At 36.9% G+C, this 20,217-nt stretch overlaps 1 protein-coding gene across 1 annotated transcript in view; it reads right to left on the bottom strand.

Annotated features, from left to right (window-relative positions):
- KLHL1 (kelch like family member 1) overlaps positions 1-11,239 on the bottom strand; it is a 180,854-nt gene extending 169,615 nt beyond the window's left edge. The window contains exon 1 of the mRNA XM_005516413.3: positions 10,755-11,239. Within this exon, the coding sequence (XP_005516470.2) occupies positions 10,755-11,239 (485 nt within the window). The remainder of the gene's footprint in view (positions 1-10,754) is intronic.
- Between the last annotated feature and the right edge of the window lie 8,978 nt (positions 11,240-20,217).

Below are 20,217 nucleotides of genomic sequence, written 5' to 3'. Positions count from 1 at the left end.
TGCTCAGAAAAAGTAAACAATTTAAAACATTCATGTGGTGGCCAAATTCCCCAAACGACGATCTGTGATCTGAGAATTAATAACAAAATATATTTTCTTCCTTCTTCCATTAAATTTGAAATCATCTCCTGAACCATTTGATGGGATTCTGAGATATATAATTTTCCATTATTCTAACAATGCAGTCAGAACCTTGATGATTTTATGAACCAGAATGCAAAAATTGCAAAATAAAAAGCCCTTATCAGCTCAATCCTACATATAGTTTAAATAATTTAGTACTAGTTCTTGTCATACTCTTTAGGCTTTTTAACTATCATCTAATTATGATTTTGGAAAAAAAAATTTTTTTAAATGAGACTGGGATTTTTTTTCATATGCCATATAGGAAGTTTCAGTAATTCTGAAAATCTCAATTTTTAATTTTATTCAATAAATGGTAGCAGTGGAATAACTCCTTCCCATTCTTTCTTTACAGAACCGTATTTTATCACAAGAATATTTTCATGGAAAATTTATGTCCATCCCACCTTTGTGTACAGAAAAGAAACATCAGATCTTTTTTAACTGATCCTTCCATTCACAGTGAATTGAATTAGAATAGAATGACCAAATTGTACACACATGGATTATTTGTTCCTACTTCCAACACATTTTGGCTTCCATTAATTTTCAAACAAGCCTAAAGAAATTTGCTACATGGATTAATTTAATGTAATCATTTGCTTTGTGGACTCATCAGACATTCTTATATGAATTAGCATGAGATAAAGGAAATCAGGGATTGAAAGACAAAGGTTATGGAAAAAATATTCATAACATTACAAGATTTTCTGAAATACTGCACAGTAAAGACAAGGCATGCAACATATTTACATTAACAGTCATTAGGAATACCTGGTTTTGATAGATAATTTAAATTAGATCAGCTTTAGATTGAGTTTCAATATTCTTAAAATCTAAAGTCTATTGTAAATGACAAAGTCTGTGTTTGTTTGGTGCATTTTTTAGACAGTTTTAGACAAAGCTCTGTTCCTGAAGAGAAAAACCTTTAGAAAAGTGGGAGTAATTACAACTGCTGCCTACTCAGGTATGATGCTGGAGTTTGCTTTCTAACAGAAAGATTGTCTTTTATGGCAATGCTAAGGAATCTGAGATAAATTGAATTTCACCTGCACCCAAAAGGGAATTGTATTTTTCTAAGCTTCACCAGAGTCTCCTCCAATGTAGTTGTTTTTTTTCAAAAGATAAAAAAGCCAATATTATTATCTACTTTCTTGGACTAAATAATGAAAAATATATTATAAAAAACCAAACAATAATATAAATCAGTGAGGACAGTGAGACCCATCTACTTGTTATTTCAATATGCTCAAACACACAGAGATAAAAGTTTCATTACAGTGTTGTGGCCCTGACAGCAAAGTTTGCAAGATAGACAAAACACGACATTTACAAAGAAAGGCAGCAATATTTCCAGAAATTAGCATTTTTCTGTTTTGTCTTACTATATCTACATATCTAATATTCTGTATATCACAGAAACATGCAACTGTACATATGGTGAAATATGTAGACTCATAATTGTTTAACATAAATTTTAAAAAAGACATATTGACATTTTTCTGCTCAATTTAGGCCATAATCATACTTTCTTGAAAACTTTTAGCAGACAATGCATACACTAGAGAGAGAATCTATCATCTGCTTGTAGCAGAATGCACAAACCATCTGTTGGATTGGGCTGGTTTTTTCAACTTCTGCTTTCATATGCTAACATAAAAAGTCAAGCTAAGTAAAGATTCTGAAGTATATTGAGCTTTTCCTACAGAAAAATAATCACGGGTGGCTCTGTTTAGACTACACAAAAAGGCAAGAGAGAAAAACAAGCCCCTGTAGAGAGATGTTGACTTCACCTTGCAAAATAACATATGCCTAGACACATCTCTGTTGTAAAAGAACACGTAGATTGCAGGGGGAACAAAAAGAAGAAAGGGTACTTTCCAAATTTCATTTGAGATTAATTAATCTCACCATTTTTTTAGGTTTTTGTACCTTTTTTTTCACTAATCTTTTCAATAAGTTCTTGTGTCATGCACAAAGGAATTAATTTCAACAGCAGACCAAAGATTTAAGAAACATCTGCATCATTTCTTAATCACCAAAATTTGGAAAGAAACCTTCCAATGAATTTCTCTTCTGAAGTAAGCCTCTTATATTAAGAGTTCATAAGATAACCCACATTCCTTCCTTTCCTAATTACTCACTGCCTTTTTTTTGTTACATTTCCAGTCACCACTACAAAGGCAACAGGACATTTCAGACAGAAATCTCCTTGATTAGACATCCATGGTTCATTCTATGCACTACACTCTTAATGATGTGTACTCTTTTACTATGAGAGGATTAGGAGTCTTGCACATAAAAAGATCTTATTTCAACTCTCAGTGTTAGTAATGTTTGAAGCCTGTCATGATAACAGTGTCACCTGAAGAGGAATCAACCTGTCAATTTGCACAGTGGTGAGAGAGATGACACTATCCATGACTTAGTGCTATTAGTAAACCATACAAGATTGCTTTTATTTTTTATTTTGTATCTAATTCACTATCTAGAAGCAATAAACTTCATTATCTTTTCCACAATATTTTTAAGATAATGTAATGAGAAATATGACAGAGTGGGATAATTGGGGGGGATAACAACAAAGCTTGTGCAAAAAAAGGAACACACTAGATTTCATATAATTAAAGTTACATTTTGATGAACTAAATACACAAGTTTTAATTATGTACTTAAATTATTTTTTCATGAATACTGTGGATAAATTTATTTTACTATAACATATACTTCATGGAGATTTAGAATCTTGCCTTTAAGGACTCAGACTCAAAATAGCTAATGTCCATTTATAAATTTCTCCATGCAATTAAGTTATTTTTTTTGCTTCAATGTTCTGTCTTAAAAAAAACAAACAAACAAATCATACAAATCCCAGAAAAAAAAAAAACCAGCAAAAACAAAAACAAACCCCCCACAACTAATCATACTGGCATTCACTTTCAATTAGTGGAATTTCTTTAAACACTATGCTTTTTAAGATATGAGTCTGTGCATTACGTTAAATGTCTAAATGAGGGGCACTGATTTTGGTTATGCATAGTCATGAGATTCGGCACACCACAGTACTCCAGTGGAACAGCAAATCAAATAAAGTCATAAAACTTAAAGAGAGGATGTACTTAAATTCTAAAAGATATATTCAATGACTGTTGTAAAAACAGAATAATAAAACTTTCAGTCCTCATACAAAAGGTTATTTTTTTTTAATCTTTGTCAGCATCTGCAGATAACATTTTCATAGAAAGATACTTTACTGACAGTTTGTGAGAAATTATTGAATGTGCTTCTTTCTTCAAGGCAAAAAGACTGTCCTGTCTAAACATGCAATGATGGACTGAAGTTTGTCTAGTTTATTATAATCTTATAATCCCAGATATTAAAGACTCCACACCACTACCAAATCTGTTTGGTATTTAAAAAATACAATTACATTTCTTTCCTGTCATAATCATTAATTGGTACAACATGTTTCCCAAAATGAAAGCAACTTTTTTTTATTTGGAATTTCTTCAAATAATCCAAGCATTTCTTGCTTGTTGTGGACAATACAGTAGAGCTGAGGCTCTACCCAAACAGATCAGAGAGTAGGAATTCTTCTTTCGCAGGCTATGTGTCTGTTCATCTACTCCTATGATTAAATTTTAGCAGCAGTATAGAATACTTGATTCATATTTTACTTGCTTTGTACTAAGTGCAACACTTCTGCAGAATGCCATCTAGACATTTGATCCTACTTCACATCTCTTCTGATTATTGTTGTGACAGGATAGCAAGTTACACTATTCCATATTCATTTTCTTAAAGGTCTTTCACTTTTTTCAAGATTATTGTGCATTTTAATTCTCTCCTATAACGTATGGGTGAATCATTTAAGACTCTTTTCCATTTTTCTTTGTAAGTAGCATATGCTTTACTTCATTATTTAGCCCTTATTGACTAAAATGAAAGTACTGGCTGCAAAAGGAACATATGAAGAATTCCTACTGGTACAACTACTGTTCCTAATTTTGCATGTTAAGGCTTTCCTCTTCAATCCCTTTTATAGCAGTTTTCATAAATTCCATTTACATCTCTGATGAATAGTACACAACTGATGAACAGTGTACAGAAGCATTCACTTTCATCTAAATTTTTATCCTCTTGAGGACTATTACTTTTCAAACAAAGGTCATAAATCTTCTAAATTAAAATACTGGAGTGAAGATATGCAAAAACTTTTTTTTTATTGAGTGCCTAACAATAATAATGATGATGATAATAATAATAATAATAATAATAATAATAATAATAATAGCCAAATCTTTTCTTAATGTTGTAATTTAAAAAATATTCCTACAAAACAGGGCAAGTTAGTCCAGAGGAAAAAAGGACTGGTTGGTTTTGTCAATGTTGAAAGTACACGAGTAACAACTACCAAAAAACTGGTCAAGTCCTCTGCTTCCTAGTGTGCTTAATGGGCTCATGCTTTCTAGCAGCATCCATATTTTTATTGAGATGAGTGATATGCTTTCTACTACCACTGTGAAAATATAATCAATTCAGTTAATTCTTTCCCTTTATTCCATCCTTTTAGAACAGTTTGAATTTGCAATGTCCAACTCTTGTTCTTTTTATCAAATTTAATTTAACACTAAACATTTAAATTGAACATTTGAACCTAAACTAGCCATTTTACACTACTGTTGCACTCAATGAAGAGAAATAGGGACATCTGAAAGGTAATTCACCTTATTCAAAAACGTGTATCTAAGATAAAGATGAGATGAGATGAGATGAGATGAGCTGAGATGAGATGAGATGAGATGAGATGAGATGAGATGAGATGAGATGAGAGAAGATAAATCCTCATCATGGACTGAACAAGTTAGTCAAACTAAAGTGTCTTGCTGACCCATTAAACATAGCAAATGCTACCATCAACTTGGCAGCAAATGATGAAAGAAATCAGATAACAAAGTAAATGGAGAGCTGAGGTAAAAACATGGGAATGGGAATTCTATTAGGATTTTATTAAAAATTAAAAAAGAGATACGGGAAGATTTAAATGATACTGAAATTCAAAGATTACAAAATAGGCATAAACAGAAGAATGAGCAGTCCAAGAAGCTGTTAATGAACTAGGGGAAATTTGACTTTATTTTGGAAGTACCTAGGACAAGATACAGGCAAGACTGGACAAAATGTAACCTGGCAAGTAAATCAATGAAGCAGATGGTAAGAAAAGTTGATAAAACAAAGTAATGATTTCTGGGTAAGGAGCCTAGGATTTGAAGAAGGCTGTTGGAAATCCTTTGAGACTGTGGAAAAAAGCAAGAATAAGGTCCAGGAGAATGCATATTCAATACCAAAAAAAAAAAAAAAATTAAAAAAAAAAGAAATGTAAAGAGGATGTAACAAATGACAGTAAATCTGGGAGCACCAAGAAGAAAGTTACATGAATCCTTGCTTGTTACTAGAATCCCAAATGCAGCAGAAGACTCTAAAGATTTGCCATATCGTCACCTGTTGAATTCCTCAGTTTTTCTGCAGAGAAAGTACACAATCACCATTGTAATGACCCAAATAAAAATCCAGAACTTTCTTTTAATATCAGTTATTCTATCAGTTCAAGTGGCAATGGGATTCACAGTGAATCCTCAAGTTTCAGTTCTGCATTCAAGCAATGGACAAAAGAAATGACAGCACATGAAGTGACTTGTGTGTTCTGCTTCTTTTGTTAAAAACCAAACCAAACCAAACAGCCAAGCTTTTGAAATGCTGTTCTACAAGTACCAAAGCCAGTTTTTAAAGTTAGGAAATTCTAGACCTAGAGTCTCCTTGTAACTTATCTAATTCTATACACGTATATATATACAGTCTCCAGCTATGTGATCTTGCACTATTTTTATCACCTGATTCTTCTGCATCCCATGTACAGAGCATAGATCCTCTGAGAATGAATAAGAGCTTTGGAGGAGAAAGGTCTGTGGCCTGTGGTGTACAGGAACCCTGACTCTTTTCTTGTGAAAGTAAAGTTAAAAGTATAAATATAAAAGCATACAAGTTACATAACCATTTTTAGAAGTTTCATAATCAAGTTGAAAAACTGGCTCGTGACAAAAACAAAAAGGGATTATTTTCTTCTGATTCCATAACCTAGAAATGCAGAATTGTGTGATCTATATTCCACCCCAAGCATTAAATTGCCTTCTTAACAAAGCATTCTATATGACATAGTATAAAAACATAAGCAGCTATTGATTTGACTTCTTTAGTATCTAATTTTAGGATCTGGTTATCACAGCAGAAGCTGTGGTTCAAGTGTGGATAGCACCTCAGAAAGGCCACAGCCATGATCAGCTGAGAAAATACTTGAAGTTGTGAGAGCTCACAGGGTAGATTAAGACATAGGAAGGTATCTTGATACTCCTCTTCTTGTAATTTCAGGTACCAAGATGAAAGCTATAAACAGGAAACTCCATTTCCTTAGAAACCAGAGACCAGAATCCTCTCATGAGACTAGATACACTTACATAACAGTACATGAAGTAGTCAAGTAGCAAATATCTATGACTATTGTATCCACATTTTTTAAAACGGTCAAAATATTTTCTCATTAAATTAGAAAGCTACATTGAGAATGTTGCTCATCCTGACAGATTTCAAATTTGTAACTTTCTAGAGCAGCATGCCAACCACAAGGTTGTAGGTTGCTAGGAGAAAAGGAAGAAGAATTGAAAGCGGGAGAGACTAATGGGAAAAAGCATAAAAATGCAGGATTTGTGAGCTCAGAAAAGAAAAATACAAAAGAAATGCTTATGCAAAAGCTTTGATCATATAGTTTAACCATGCACACTTTTATGTTCCTGATTCTACACTGATCATAATGATTTAATTTAAACAAACAGTTTTGACCACAGAGACTTGCAAACTAAATTTCTCAGTTTGAATTAGAAAATCAGCCTCTCACTTATCAACCTTTCGGATTCCCATTAATACTGATTTTTTTACTTCCCATTGACAAACTCGACAGAAACACAGTAAAATGCCTTCTTCATTACTTTTATAGTGACTCAACATTTGAGCATGAAACTCTGTTGTGTGAGAAAGGCACAGTACTCAGTCCTTTTGCTTCTTGCTTTACAGTACACTATTAGATAAGATATAATGGTGGGAGGATTTGCCATCTTTCAGAAGCTGTATTTTCAAATTCATGTATGTTTTAGGAACAATTTCTGCGTTCTCAGTGCTTGCTTTATGTGGGTTAAGCATATCTGGCATATTCTTCTTGGAACTGTCTCTTCAACAAAATGTTAATTGAATCCTGTGTTCTCCACTTCTCTTGCACACAACCAAAGGAGTTTGGGACTGGTTTGCAGATGGGCTCATCATTTATGGGTGCAACTGAGAACAGAGAAAATAGTGGGAGAAAAGTGCTATATGCTCTGAAACCAATCAAATCAACGTGCTTTTTTTTCTTTTATGTATTTTTCTGGCTTACCCCTTTACTGTAAAATAGGCCTGTTGTAAAAATAAACCTGTTACTAGTTTGTGAGGCACGTATAGAGTGTAGTGGTGAACAGTGCCAAGGGCTCATGAGGAATTACATCTTCACAGGATTTGAGCAGTGTAAGGCAAGCAAAACATGCTACCACTCAGGAAGGAGGGATTAAAATACTAGCTACCTACTAAGCGAATTCTATTCATGTTGGGGGTCGATTAGCATGTCACCTGAAAAGAGCCATCATGATCATGTAAAATCTCCATTATAAACTTTGAGGCTCTAATGGATGCACAAATCTTTGCATGATGCACAAATTTGTGCATGATGGATGCACAAATCTTTGCACTGGTATTTTCCAAGCATTTTGTGGCTGATTTGTAAATCTTAATTATAAATTCATATTATAGATTTTTTTTCCTAACAGTTTTGTCTTAGGAAATGAAGATCAAAAAGAAAAAAATCTTTAAATATCCACTGCATCTATTGACAATTTTGTCATGCCAGCTCTAAACCAATTTGATATGCATTGTTTCCAAGCAATTTCAAGATATCAGACCGTGTTCTAAGACTAATTGTTAACTGTAAAACATTCTTTTTTTTCTTTTTATAGATACAATATGGAAAATAGAACAATTAGGTAAATACTTCATAACATGGCCTATCTAACTCTTCTGTCTTCTTAATGCCAGTAGGACTATCTGCATAACCTTATTTATGCATAAATGTACTGTACAATTGACATGACAGGATGTTCTTCAGAAACATACAAAAAAACACGAACCAGTAAAGTAGAATGTATTTATTATTACACAACCATAATCTCTCATTAAATAAACCTCACAATGTGTAACAGAACATTAACATTAAAACCAAGAATTCAAGATCCTCCAGATTAGTGTTTAGCTTAGATGTAAAAACAGTAACTAAAACTCCACTGAAAAACAAACCCAGCTGAGCTGAAAAAGGATACCAGTACAAAATTCATGTATCAAGCTGAAGAGACCAACTGGGAAAAAAAATAATAAAAAGAAATTAACAAACAAAAACCCCAAACAAGAATCCAACCAATACTCTTTTGGAGGTACAAGGATACTAAGTAAGATGCTAAAAATAAACAACAGAAAGTAATTTTTACTTGTACATAATATGTCAATAGCAGAAAAAAACATTTAAAAAAAGACTTATGTCTACAGAATGAGTGGGACGTAACTTTCCAAGGCATTAAAAGACTGTTGGCTCATAGAACTTTCAAGCACAGAACTGCCATTTTTGCAGTACTTGACCATCTCTTGACATAACATACTAAGTTTGTAGAGGTAGATGAAAGGTTCTTTGATGAGAAACAGAAAGTCAAATCTTAGACTCTAAAACTATCTTAAATATTTTCATAGCTCAAAAGAGGCATTTTCATAAATAATAAAATCACATCTCCTGACACAGGTATTTTAAATCTGAACAAATTTGAGCATACTTCTTCAAAAGGACCACTAGCTACTGATGACTAGATGTGTTGTTTCAGTAGCAATGAATGAAGAACATGGAATAAATGGATTATGAAAGTCAAGGGCAGTAAGAGCAGAAATCAGATGTCACAGAGTACATACATACATTCTATCAAGTTGACTCATGTACAAATCAAGTGGTGCCAACTCGTTTCTGTTAGTATGCAGATCTCTACAGGATCTCAGATCAGTGACACACCTAATGAAAAGTCTATAGATTTAAACTATATTTGTAATGGTTTTTAACCTCTCCCATTCCCTCTTCAAAAACCTTGAAGACAGAATTTTCGGGTTGGTGTTTTACCTGTCTTTGTAGCGTATCTGTTAACAACTTGAACTGAATCCTAGGATAAGCACCTTCTTGTTGCTCAGAACAACTTCCAGTGTTCATAAAAACTTCAGTTTTGCTTTAAAAGTATACCCTAAGTCACTTAGCAGCTATTCCACATGTTTAAATTATGTAGTTCCTATGAAATCAACAATGTTAACTGATAAAACAATAAGAGATGCAGGGAGAGAAAATACGCTTTAGGGGTCTCTGAGAAGATGCAACATACTCAAAGTTACACATGCATATGTTTATCTGTGTCTGTAATAATCCAAACATACACACAATGTTGTCCCTTCATGTAATAAAATATTTAATACTATATGTTTTACTTTCAATATGAAGAAACAAAACAAAACAAATAATTTCTTTCACTTCTTTTCATGTTTAGAAACAGAACAGTACATTTCTCTCAGTAGTGGGGAAAAAAAATTACAAGGGTAATGAAAATGAAGTAATCTTAACCATGGGGAGGTGGAGGCAACCAGAGTTAAAGCAATGAATTATTTTACCCTTAGGACTAACAGTATCAGAGTTTTTCTGAAAGCTCTCTGTTAGCTACATTTCCTTCTTCAAATGATTTTAATTTCTGTTTCAGCTGGGGGGAAGAGGGCAGAGAATGGGAAGGAAAAAAAAAATTTAACATTAACACATCTGTATGAAACACAAGAATCTGGACGTGTCTTTCTTCTTACATCCTCTCAGATTTCACTCGGTTGATGACTCGTAAAATTCTTATAAATCTTATTTTTCTCTGAGGTAGACTGCAACACCGAGTTTCAGGAAAGCGGATGCTTTTACTTTCGTGCTGTCACCTGTCATCCCACTACCCAGAACACCACCACCTCCCGCTAGCGTTCTAATGAACTTCTGAGAAAGTTGGGTAGCGACGATCCCCAGCGCGGGGCGCCGGCCTTGAGAGGCTCCTGTTCTCGGGCCGGCCCCTCGGGCAGGGGCAGCCCAGGCGCAGGGCCGGAGGTGGGGACAGGGGCAGGTCAGGAACAGGAGCAGGTCAGGAGCAGGGGCAAGACAAGAGCTGGGGCAAGGCAAGGCCAGGGGCAGGCCAAGGGCAGCAATCCCTGCTCCGCGGCACCTTGACCCTGAGGCTGGCAGGTCCGTCTCGGGACTCTCGGCAGCCCCGCCGCTCTTCCCTCCGCCTCCAAACCCTGCCAGTTCTAACGGAGGAATCGTCCCGCTCCAGACCCTCACCCTCCCCCAACAACGCCGGCACACCGGCCCGGCTGCGCCCCCGCCCCGCCACTGCTCCGGGGCCGCAAAACCCCGCCATGACCCCCGCGGACCGGCCGCGCTCCCCTACCTGTGCCCGCCTCCGTCACCTGTTGCCCGGCTGCCTCCATCGGCGCAGCCCCCCGGCGCCTCCTCCCGCTCCGGCGGTGCCAGGGGCTTTTCGGGCTCGCGGGCCACCTCCATCCCGCCGGGCACCGCCTCCTCCTCCTCCTCCTCCAGGGACTCCACGTAGAAGACGGTGCGGGGCGGCGGCGGTCCCGGGCCGTGCCCCGTGGCCGGCCGGCCGCCGGCGGGCAGCAGCGTCCCGTTGGGCGGGCTGCCCGTGGGGGCCGAGGAGGAGGCGGAGGAGGCGGATTTCTTCCAGAAGACACCGTTGCCTCTCTCCTGGCTCTTCAGCAGGCGACTCTGGCTCGGTCCCCAGTGCTCGAAGCTGCTGTCGGGCGGCAGGCAGCCTCCCCCCGCCGGGCCGCCCGCCGGCGAGGGGTGGCTGAACAGTTTCCAGCGGAGGCGCAGGATGTGCTTCACGTCGAAGTCTTTCCTGCCGGAGCCGGACATGGTGCCGCGGCGGGCGGGGGACGGGCGCGGGCTGAGGCGGGACTCACGGCGGCCAGGCAGGGCCAGGCGGCGGCGGCGCGGGGCGGCCGCTCTCCGGCAGCGGCGGCGGCGGCGGCTCCTCCGGGCAGCGCTGGGCTTGTAGGGCGAGGAGTGGCAGCCGCCGGGCGGAGAGAGATGCGCACACACACCAGTGTGGAGAGAGAGAGAGAGAGGAGGGATGGAGCGATGCACAGAGCCAGGAGGAGGTAGAGACACCCAGCAGGAAAGGGAGAAAGAGAGAGGGAGAGATGCCCAGAGCTGACGAGAACTGCACGGTGATCAGTGGAAAGGGGAGGAGAGAGAGGCAGAAATGAGAGACATCTCTCAGGGGAGACGGACACTTGCGAGGGAAGAGCGGGTGAGGGAGGCTGCGACGACGCGCTAATCTGATTAACGGGGGAGCGAGCTACAGTAGCCCGGAGAGGAGAAGGCGTACAGGCGGCGGAGGCGGCAGCCACAGCGGGAGGCAGGTGGCACCTCCTCAGTCTCTTAGAGCTCCGTGACCGAGTGCAGACAGAGAGGGAAAAGTCACCTGGAAGCCTCTCTCCACCTCTCGTCTTCCCATCCCGTTTCTCTGGGGAGTCCCGTGCCTGCCGTTATCTGGGATGGCAAAGCCTGAGAGCTGGCACAGAAGGAAATCAGGGCTCCTTTATATGCACTGTACGTAGGAGGGGAAAAAAAAAAAATCACGCCCGTGAGGCTGTCAAGGTCCTCAGTATCCAATTTTCTGTCTATCTCGGCGCCTCTCAACAAGCCGCCCCCTCCCTTGCATGTGACGCAGATGTGCTCTGGGGCCGTCAGTGTGAAGAGACAGAGGGGAAAAGAGAGGCTTCAGGCTTCGTCGTGCAAGTAAGTCGGCAGGTCGCTAACTGCCCCTCACTGCCTCCTCATCTTCTCCCTCCAGTGCAGGTCTCCTCACCTTGGTGTTTTGTTTCTGAGACAGCTGTATGTTACTGGGAGCTAAATAAAGTGCAACAGCAAATGTATCAGCAGCAGTAAACACAGAAATGTGAATCACAGGAGTACAGATTTAATAGACTGCATGCAGACTGGATGAGGTTACAGGTTAACGATGTATTCTGCGGGCTCCATTCATTAGCCTGTTGGCTCAGTGTTGCTGTACCAGTAGAAAACATTGGCTAGAGGGACAGTGTGTCAAACAGAAATAGCATGACACATCTGCTTCTTACCTTTCATACCTGCTCTTAATGCAGTCTGACAGTGCTAAACCCAAGGGAGGTTCCTTTCACAATAAAAGTGATCTGCTTAGGAACATCTGCCCACTTGGGAGGGGTGTCACAGAGTACACTGCATCGGGGACGTAATTACAGAATTAAAAGCTTTATGGTGAAATGTAGGAGAGGGATATGGCAGTGAAATTGCTTATCGTCACCTGCTGGCTCATAAACCCCACGCATGAAAAGTTGGTGGCAATAAGATGATATACAGAATACCTTCAATTCGCCTGTACCTCACTAAGTAATGTTTCAGAAGAAGATTTATCCATAGGAAAATGATAGATTGTATTTTCAACCAGGATTTTTTACATTGGCCAGCTTTACCCATGCACTCCTGAGCTCTCAAAAGTTTGTTACTCTGTGAAATCAAGAAATAAGGGTGAAGGAATTATTTTCTTCAAGCTGGAATGTTTTAACTCCTCATTCATAAAGTATTATGGCTTGAAAATTCCTCCAGGGAAGCACAAAAATCAAACATGAATTAAAAATTTTATTACTGTTATATTTACTTCAGAACAAATATATTACTGTTTTCTTTAGTTTATCAGTGAAGTAGTGCTTCTGGATACAAACCAATAATAGGGTTTGTGTTTAACACTGATAAAAAAGTCTTGAATTTAACATTACAAGAATTCAGAGCACCAAGTCCTACTTTCAAAAGAACAAAAATTGCCACTGTGCATTTTAAATATTGATTTATGCCACAATAGCTGGACTGAAAACTCCCTGGTGCCTCAACTTTTTTCTCAGTATTCAGTGATAAAAAAGGGACAGAAACCAGTCTAAATCAAACCGAAGAGACAGTTCATTTTTATCCAGGAACTGAGTATGTGCTGCTTAGGAGGGCAGCAGGAAGAAATGCCTAGAAATGTTCATCTAGAATAGGACAGATGAAACTTCAGTAATTTCTGAGAGTCTAGAAATGCATCTCTTATGATGAAATATATGAAATCATCTACAGGGAATACTGGCTACTTAATGTCTAGTTACACACTCTAAAAGATGGAGGTATCTACATATAGTTTTAATCAATAAATTTTTAGATAGACAGAATACTCTCTTTTCTGTGTTTAAAGCCTCTTAACTGATTAGGTCTAGTCAGATATTCTGATCTGAGAAGAATTGCATAATTTCTTTGCCATGTTATAAATCTTAGTAATTTTAAAATCTGCATTAATATTTAAATTGGTCATTTGATGTGAACAATTGATAGGTTAGATATTCTATCTTCACCTAAACAGATAAATATAAATGACAGTACATTCCAACAAAGTATATTTTCTAAATATACTTCAGAGGTCACTCAATGAATAGATACTATAGTATCACCAAGAAAGTGATTTAGGTTTTTATCACCTGTATATCCAATACAAGCTACCAAGCAATTATAAGGGAAAAAGGTAGAAAATACTTTAGGTTATTTTTTATTCATATGTTTTTATTTCAGTTATGTCAGTAACTGAAATAAAGTCTTGGAGATTTTTTAATAACTAAAATCTCAGCTCTTCTATATATCATGTATAGGCATTGACATACTTCTTAGCAGTACTTGATTCTTTCATATTTTAGTACATAAATAATTTTTTCAGTAATAGATGGATTAATTCAGCATGTATGCCTGCTTTTTCCTGCATGAAGATGTATGAGCACTTGAGTATCATGAAATGAAATCTAGAAAACTGTCTTATCTTAGTTCATATCATGATCACAATTATGTCAATATACAGTAAACAAGAGCTACCCCACAAAAAACTTGCATTGAAGAAGCAGTCATTGTCAGTATTTATAGTTAATTAATAAATTGGTTTCCTGTACATAAAGTAAAAGAATTAAACTGGTTGGTTTAGTTAGGTTTTCACAGAGTCTTATCTTCATATTTCTCAGAGAATGCTTTTGACATATGCCAGGGAGGCAAGTACATGACCTAGGGTATCACATGAGAGGAACACAAAATGTGTTTGAGTTTCAGTTGAAACTTCTGATACATAAAAATATTAACTTAACTCTGTAATTTGTCTAGGCTTGCTTCTCCATCCAGAAGAAGAAGAAAATACTTCTCCTACTGGAGTTCTAGGGACCTTACCCATAGGAATTACACTAAAATAATTAGTTTACTAGTCAAATATGTCTTAGTCTACTCATATGGGATTGACATAGACATATGAACAGAACTATGAAATTATACTTGTCTTTTAAGTTGTCAAAGGGAAATATTTTGATGTCTTGAAGCCTTCCATCTGTATCTTATGTGTTCCATAAAGTACAGACAAAATAATACTGATCACAGGTAAATTTTCCTGTCTGTTGGTTGCACACTGTGTATGACATTGTATTTTTGTTTATTAAACAGCATTTCTCAACTTCCATCCCCTTGATTTCATTCCCTTGTAGTTTCCCTTGATTGCCACTCAAATCTTGAATTACTTTACAGACTTACTTTGAAAGTATTAATGGCTCTTTTTTCTTTATCTATTAGTCAGGCAAATAGATGAAAGTGGTTAATCTTTATGTTCATCTTATGAGTCAAATTCCTGACACTTTCTCTTTGTGTTTTTGCCTTTCTAATGCTCTTCAAATGAAATAAATTCACATAGTCATGTCCCTAAGGAAGTCTGTTGCTCATGTTTTGTAGGAAAAATGGCCTAGGGATATATATCCTTTCCATAAATCATTCAAGTAGTAAAAAGTACTTCCAAAGAAAAGAAGCTTGAAGTAGGTATCCAAATGAATCAGATTTTATTAACCCTCTTTTTTCCTCCTTTCCATTGCAAAGGTTTGGGCTACTGTTTATTTTTAGGCACATGATTTATGTCAAGCTATTTGCATGTTGTACACCAGGGAGAACTGGTGGATTAGGACTGAAGTTGGGTTTTAGTTGGTTATTGATTGATAAAACAAGCAACAGAGCATGCAAAGAAGCCCCTCAGGGTTAAGAGTAGTCTTAGTCTTTGTGAGTCTCTGCATTACATAAAGTCAAAAGATACAGTGAGTCTGAGAGTGATGAGCTGGTATGTGTACTGGGGAATGATAGTTACTAATAAGAGAAGGGATATACCTCTCAGCAAATTAAAAGGATAAGGCATAATTTTGTTACTGAATTTTGTCCTGTCACATATTTTAATCCTGAAGATGGTAAATTTCGATGAGAAGAAGCATAAAAAAGAAAAAAAAAACCACAAAAAATGAGAAACCACTGTGCTTTGGGTAAGAATGTTACTAGAATGAATAGTTTTACAACAATTCTCACTTCGGTGTGGGAATTCTCACATGAATGAATGAACATGCTCTTCAGCTATGAAGATGCTTATTTTGTGGGTGGTTAATTATACATTCAGAAGCTAGAGGGTGTTAAAAAGATGCTGTGAAACAGAACTATAGAATGCTTAAGCTAAAAAAAGTGGAGAAAGAAATTGATGGGATGGGACATCCACTGGGAGATCAAACCTCAGTGCAGAAAATGTCAGTGTGCTAAGTGATTGAAGCAAATAAGTAATGCTTTAGAATGATTATTGAAACTTTTGGTGTGTACAAAGCCTTTGAACAATTTTTATGATATGTAGATATATTCTGAGTCTGTTTTGATAAGTAAACTGAGAAACACTGGGAATAGATGGTAGTAGGGGTAAACTAAACTCTTACATTGTTTATAATGTGTACACATAATTCTGTGGCATTCCTTTGAGTCAAGTAGTTGAGTTGATTTTCCTCCCATAATCGTATGCAAAGTCATATTTAAAATACTATAGATGTGCCTACACCTATTTACTATGATTGTTTTCTAATGGCAAGAAAAGAATAACAAAACCAGACAAAAGGTAAACCAGAGATGATTTACTTGTCAGTACTTGTGTATGTTTTTTGTAGTGAGTTTTCAACTGAGATTGAACTTTTGAGAATGATTTTGCCTTCAATAAGTTAAAAAGTTAAATGGTGTAATTTCTCAAAAGCGAGCTAGCACAGCAGCTAGGTTTCTGAAAGTGTGGTGACATGACCAACTGCATTTATTTCAATTGGTAAAAAAAAATTCTTCCCCACAGTTGTTGATGAGTGTCTTCTTGGTAAGGCTGGATAAAAACCAGATATATGAATTACCCCTAGTGGTGACTTGAACAGATACAATTTATTCTGCATTGCAGGAGCCTAGAAGAGCAGTCGCTTATCTTATATAAGCTTGAGGGACAGTCATTTCTTAATCCATTTCATTGTGATCACAAGCAGTTGTATAAACGCACCCTAAAGCAGTTTTTAAATGGTCAGAAAATTTCACTTAAGAAGTGTAAATGCTACAGGATTTGTCCTGGGTAGAGAGTCACAAGTAATCTAAGGCTAGAGAATATGAAATTATGATATCAATTATTTTCAAAAAGTAGGAATGTTAAAGAATATTAAGATTCTTAAATTCCTAAATCATTTCCCACAATTTCTCTGGTTGTAAAGGTTTTCAGTTCTCTTGTGAAATACATCGTTTTTACCCACAGCTCCCAAGCTGCCTATAAATCATCCTTACTTGAAAAAATGCCATGCCTTCTCTCCTAAGTTGTGGTCAAGGGAAACAACTGAATTCTACCTACTACACTTTTGGAAGAGCACATATCTTTCTGCTCCTACGCCATACTCCACCTAATATCCTTAGACCTTAACATTTAGAAGCCAGTCATCAATACCACTTGCTGATTGATCCACATAGACACTATTACTATATATTTTAAGTGCTAGAATATCTTATAAAAATCACTATGTTGTTTTGTTTTGTTCTAAAACTAACACTTTTAGTGGTGTTTCTATGAATGACATCAATCTCTGTGGAAATACTGGTGATGCAAAGAAATAGGGTGGTTTTTCTTTGCTAGATTCAATAATGGTTGCTGTCATTTTTCTGTGACTCAGAATCTTCTTAGAACTGGTTTGCTTTTATGTTCTGTTCAAAAAATATTCCTGCTGATCATTTATTCAATGTTTATTTTTTAATCTGAATTGAAAACTTTCAAATGCATGTTGGCAAATCACAGTAATAAAGACACTGATGGTTTGCAAAATAGGCTCTGTAAAAAGAGAACTGCTAGAATTTCACAACTACACATGTAGTAGTAAATGATATTAGACTTTATTAAATTAAACAGAGCCAATGTAATTGGCATAACATGGTCAATACTGATAAGGCATCAGTCTTAAAATGGTTTTTGACTGTACAAACCAGCATCTTTCAACCTCATTCAGAAGGCAGCATAATTCAGGGAACATACTCAGTAGGCACTTTGAATACAGCCAGCATTTTGGAGGAATAGAGCATTTAGCCATATGGAGGTAAATGGTGCCATGCCATTTGGCCTGGGTCCAGAGGCTGAACAGAGCAGAGAACAGGCACAGGGAGATTTTGTTTACTGTTCTAGACATGACCTTACAATGCTTTTATTTCAGCTCACAGGTTCTTTTGAAGTTAAAAAAAAATACAATTTCAGTGGAATTTTGCCATTGAGAACCTTTTATGAGTTAATTTTAATGACCCTTTGTGAACAGATTGTTTTAAAGTAAACTTTGGGGGTTTATTTAATAAATGTGACTTATTCTATGGTTATGGACACTTTAAATTTTTTTTTACATTAGAATATATCTGAAGTTTCACAGAATTATAATTATTTCTGTTTGCAGAATTGTTTTCCTACTTCATTTTCTCTGATTTTACCTGAAAAACTATGCCGTATTTTTATTCCCTTGCTCACAGGCTTTTTTATTGTGAGGACTTAAAGAATGCAGTTGCATTTCTCAAAACAGTGGTAAAGAGGGAAATTCCCATAAGATAAGCCATCAGGAACTTGAGATAAGCACAGGTGCCAAAACAGGAAGGCCTTAATTCCATGTCTAGCAAGGGTGAAGACTTGCAACTAGCACACCAGAATATGCAGACTATGGGAACTTGAGATAAGACTTATCCAGACAAAAAAAAAATTATATGGTAGGAAATTGTGGGAAATGGTACACATGCCAACCCAGGTTGTGGGAACGGCATCTCTGCCCTGTGGATACGTGGGATTTGGACTGTACAAAAGTGTTTTTATACAGAAGAATGACTCTGGAACCTTACCACAGAAGACCGGGGTGAAGAAGGGCCAGCAGCATGCCACAAAATCTATGTGGTGGTGGTGGTATCTCTCCACTTAATCTCTCTCTCTCTCTCACTCTTTTTCTCTTCTCCCCTTCTCCCCTCAACTTTCTCCTCAAAGTTGAATGAATTATAACTGACACATATTTTTCTGTTGTTTAAAAAATGTTTTTCATGGAAAGTCCATATTATTTTTCCAATTTATTCCAGTATGTAGCAGCTCCGTAAGGTTACATAAAAATTAAATTTAGATGTACAACCAAGACACAACTTCGATTGTAGCTGCAAGTGTACAAATGAGGACAAAAATATTTTTTGTTATTTTGTTATAACCTGAGCTTGGCAGTTTGATTGCTAAAGTATATAACTAATAAGAAGGCATAATTAAGAAAGAAGGTCAGTAATTAGGATACTGTGATAGTCAGAAAATTGTTACCTGTCCAGGAGAATCTACATGGATAATACAAAGCACTGCTGTCTAGAAAACCAAAAAGGAGAAGGCTTATTATTTCTGATAATCTGAAGAAGGAAACTGAAGAAAATACCAAGTAAGAGAATCATTATGGCAAACTTTTGGGCAATTTTCTTATTTGCCCCAAATATTCATATGTGCAGTTTGGCTGTCAGGATTTCAAGTGAAGACAACAGCAATCTTTCCTATTCTTTTGCAAAAATGCATTACTGTCAACAAACATTCAGTTTGCATTTGTTTTGGAAGATAAACAACTTCAGTTGCTCTCAAGTCTCTGAATTTTAATGTGGTCTCCAAAGCCTAGTCCAGTCTGAAGTGATCTGCAAATTGAGTAACGTACTCTATTTTCTGTTATAAAATGATAAAAGTATTAAACAGTAGTTAAGGAAAGACAAATATATATGTAAACATGCAGAACATTTTTTCTTGTACTAATATGTACAATGAATATCAGCCAAGTACAGTTTTCCAACCATTTATATTCTTACCTTGCAGCAGATTTTTCTTCACTGTAATTTCTTAGGTCATTTAAGAAAATAGTACGAGGCACTATCTGACATACCTTAATATTTCAAACATACTAATGAGATGAGATATCTTGTTGAATGAAATTTTTTAGGGCATAATGTACTGTTCAACAGTAAACACCTTTTGATATTCCATATTTTTTTACTAACATATTCTTCCTCAATAGGACCCAGTTTGCCAGGGCAATTTTCATCCTTTAAAAATATATATATATTTTTTGCTCTTTTCTAATATTTTGGAAGATTATTTATTCTCTTTCCTCAGCCCCTTTTCTAAATCCCCTGCAGAAAAGTTCATCAGCTTTATATCAAGTTCCATCTGATCTTTATCTATGAAACGTTTTTTCCTTATTTTGTCTTAGTGTGATGTCCATTAATCCCTAACGTCCTTAATGAAAGCTGAAGCAGAAGTGTAAACACTTCATCTTTCCCAATATCAGTGTTTGGTGCCCCTTAAGTAATGACTCAGCTCTTTCCTGCTCATACTTTGGCTCCCAATACACTGACAGTACATATTCCCTCCCTTGCCATGGCTGTCTCAGCTACTGTTAACTTACTGAAGGTAAGGAATTGATCACAAGCCCAGTGACCAAATGGAGAAA

This window comes from Pseudopodoces humilis, chromosome 2, assembly GCF_049639895.1.
Source record: "Pseudopodoces humilis isolate 2021_Gansu_Grassland_sample_001 chromosome 2, ASM4963989v1, whole genome shotgun sequence".
Taxonomy (NCBI): Eukaryota; Metazoa; Chordata; class Aves; order Passeriformes; family Paridae; genus Pseudopodoces; species Pseudopodoces humilis.
The sequence above is the reverse complement of the archived record's forward strand: the minus strand, read 5'-3'. Positions and strand labels throughout refer to the sequence as shown.